The sequence below is a fragment of the Etheostoma cragini genome, chromosome 12, assembly GCF_013103735.1.
Source record: "Etheostoma cragini isolate CJK2018 chromosome 12, CSU_Ecrag_1.0, whole genome shotgun sequence".
Taxonomy (NCBI): Eukaryota; Metazoa; Chordata; class Actinopteri; order Perciformes; family Percidae; genus Etheostoma; species Etheostoma cragini.
Window position 1 is genome coordinate 21586128 of NC_048418.1, and position 3090 is coordinate 21589217.

A 3090-nucleotide genomic window follows, 5' to 3' on the forward strand; every position below is an offset into this window, starting at 1 on the left:
AGGCCAGTCTTTACTCAAACAGTTGATGCTTCCAAAGAGTGTACAGATTTGAGGCTGCCTTGGACAGAGGCCAAAATAAAGTTGCCATTATACAAGTTTACCTTAAAAACAGACAGGTTACACCAGGTCCTGAGCACCCAGAAACAGTTGCTCTTCACAAATGGCAGAAACATGACTTGACATGAAGAAAAACCAGCCCCAAGTCAGAAACTTATCCTCTTACCTCTGTTTATTTGGGATCAAACTACAACCTGGTTACAACGTTCCCCTCTAGAACTAGCTTTTATCAGAAAGAAAATCTAATTGTCGTGGAGGCCAATGTTTCGACAAAATGGTTAATCGTCCTGTGGCAGGAGGTAAAAAAAAAAAAAGAAGTGCTTTTGCCAGATTGGCATTCAAACCCTCCAATCCCAATATCTGAAAATTTAAACAGGATGTCTGAAAACCAATCAATATAATAAATATAAATACATCTTAGGTTTTCTACAGATTGTGAAAAGGACATGACAAAAATAGCTTTCTTTTCAAACTCAATGCACTCGCATAAATAAAGTGTATTAATAACATTACTTACAATAGTTATAATAAACCTTAAGCTTCAGAAAAACCAAAGCATGCTTGGCCCTTTAAAACGTAAGGCTTGGGCCTTGAAAGCATCACATCTAGTTTCCTTCCGTCTTCACCGTAGATGCACGTTGACACACCTATGAGAAGAAATACTAATGATGCAGGGAATGATGGGTAAAATCTGAAGATTTGTCAAAAGGTTACCTAATCTTAATATTTCATTTCTTTGGGGTTAAAACTTAACAGCTGATTGGCTAAGAGTTTCTGGTTCTGAGTGAAAAGCTGATCCGAGTTAATGCTTTCAACTTTAAAACCTTATTCCACACCACAATTTGTCTTCACTGCAAAACTTCAGAAATTATGAAAATAACACAAGTCTGTACGAGCAAAAGGTAATTTATAGAAGAAATATCACTAAAAGTCCAATGTTTGACATGTAAAGTTCTCCTGACAGCTGCTAAATGTGGCGGTAGACAAACAACTGTTACATAGTCCAACCTTTTCCATATTTAATCATTCATTGATGGCTTCTTCCTGAGAAACTAAATAAAATAAGGAAATGAAGGAAGAAAACAATCTACAGAGCGAGATGGTTAATGGAGGTCAAAGAATATTATTGACTGCACACAAAAGTCATTTTAAGTCCCAGCCGTATTTCATAAATATGTAGCCAGACAGGCTGTGGAAGAAGAAGAAGCAGAAGAAGAAGAAAGAGGAGGAGAAAGTTGGTCAGCAGTAGCCAGAAACAGACACACAAATATCTGGAGCTGCTGATCTCTGCGAGAATCTGGAGAGGAGAGGTGGAAAGCAGCAGCAGCAGAGTGAAACAGAAAGGGACATCACTCCATGATGGCTCGGTAAATGATTGGCTCGATGTAGTCCTCTCTGTATCGGGAGTTGATGACTCGCTGCCTTTTGGAGTTCTGTTTGACGTCGTTCTGTGAGAAGAGCTCGAAACGCATATCTGACGCCACCGACTGAGGACCAAAACATCGAAACATAGAAATAAGTGACATTGAATACACTGTAATACGTTTTATTTGAATAAAAGGGTTCAGGGACCTTTTGATAAAACTGCAAATTACCATTCGTGACTTGACTCGTTTGGGCAGATTCTCATCTAGAGTGTAGATGTCGTCTCGCTTGACACTGATTTGTGATCCATCCTCAAACTCCACCTGAACACACAGAGACACACAGAATTCAAATTCCCTTCACCACCAAGTACTTTCATAAATGCTTATTGAACAAAGCAATTTAAGCAATTAATCAAACTGGGCAAAAAAAATATGCAGAGCGGACTGCTGTGTCCCGTGTAACTTCAATCTAAAAGACTACTGACCATGGGCCTCCAGCCCCTCCCCTTTCTGAACTGTCCCAGTGCATGACCCAGCGTCGCCAGCGGGCTCCAGGCCAGGTAGCCAGACCCAGGCTTATGTTAGTAGCACGCTGCTTGTGATGTTGTGGTTTCCCGGTGGATTAACTGTACTGATAAACCGTAAAAACTCCCTGAACGTCACTTACATGCATTTAAACATCTTGTTGTCCACCCTCTCCGCAGGGTTTTCCACTTGAGCTGATACATATTTGGAGCTAACCAGAGCTAATCATTACTAACCAAGCCTTCCGTTAAGGGGCCCTCTCTCCGGGCCCATACTCATTAACTGTAACATTATTTATGCAATCGAGCCCGGATGAAACACGACATTCTAGTAAGTGTGCTGTACACGTTTTAAACTATAATCCACGGATTAAAACACTATAACGACCAAAATGAACAAGAATTTAATTGGGATAGCCTCAGTGTAAAATGTGATTTAACACATGGGTTGAGATTTATAACAACGTGTAACTTTCTGTATGGATCACAGTATGGGTTTAAAGGTCTCATGACATGGTGCTCTTTAGATGCTTTTATGTACCTTACAGGTCCCCTGATACTGTATCTGGAGTCTCTTTTACATAGACATTAGTGACCTTAGTCACTGTGGGACCATAGCCAGGCTGGGGGAACACACATTAATGTTAAAAAAAAAAAAAAAGTCATAAGATGGGACCTTTAAGGTTAAGTTGTTTTAATACAACATTATAGCTCTGGCATGACATTAATCAGGTTTTATATCTGCTTAACTACCACATTTATTTGACAAACCAATCACATTATGTTGTCAAAGCACCACTACACTTCATCTGAATCATCTTCTAGTCTAATTTTTGTTGAATATGCACATATTTCTTTTTAATCCTTTGTTTGACTAGTTTATTACTGAACCCAGCCATGATGGCATGATGCCATCACTTCCCGCACCAACCACCACCACCACAAAGTCAGTTCTCAACCTGTGGGAAACACGGGATACCACAGGCTGAATCAGTTTTTAAATGTTCTTTTTACACTACACAAGACTACCCACATTTTTCATTTCAGCAACATAACTCTCAGGACAAAGTGAATAAGCCTTTCAGATCCAGTGCCAGTGAGACACAAAAAGAGAGAAGCAGATTGGGGGGGGGGGGGGGGGG

General features: G+C 40.1%; 1 protein-coding gene across 3 annotated transcripts in view; it reads right to left on the minus strand.

Moving 5' to 3' along the window:
- Positions 1-216: 216 nt before the first annotated feature.
- Positions 217-3090, minus strand: part of LOC117954076 (lysine-specific demethylase 4A-like) — a 19636-nt gene continuing 16762 nt past the window's right edge. For all 3 annotated transcript variants that reach the window (XM_034887560.1, XM_034887558.1, XM_034887559.1), the window contains exons 22-23: positions 1653-1745; positions 217-1544 (exon numbers count right to left, since the gene is read on the minus strand). In XM_034887560.1, the coding sequence (XP_034743451.1) occupies positions 1407-1544; positions 1653-1745 (231 nt within the window). In that variant the 3' untranslated portion in view covers positions 217-1406. The remainder of the gene's footprint in view (positions 1545-1652; positions 1746-3090) is intronic.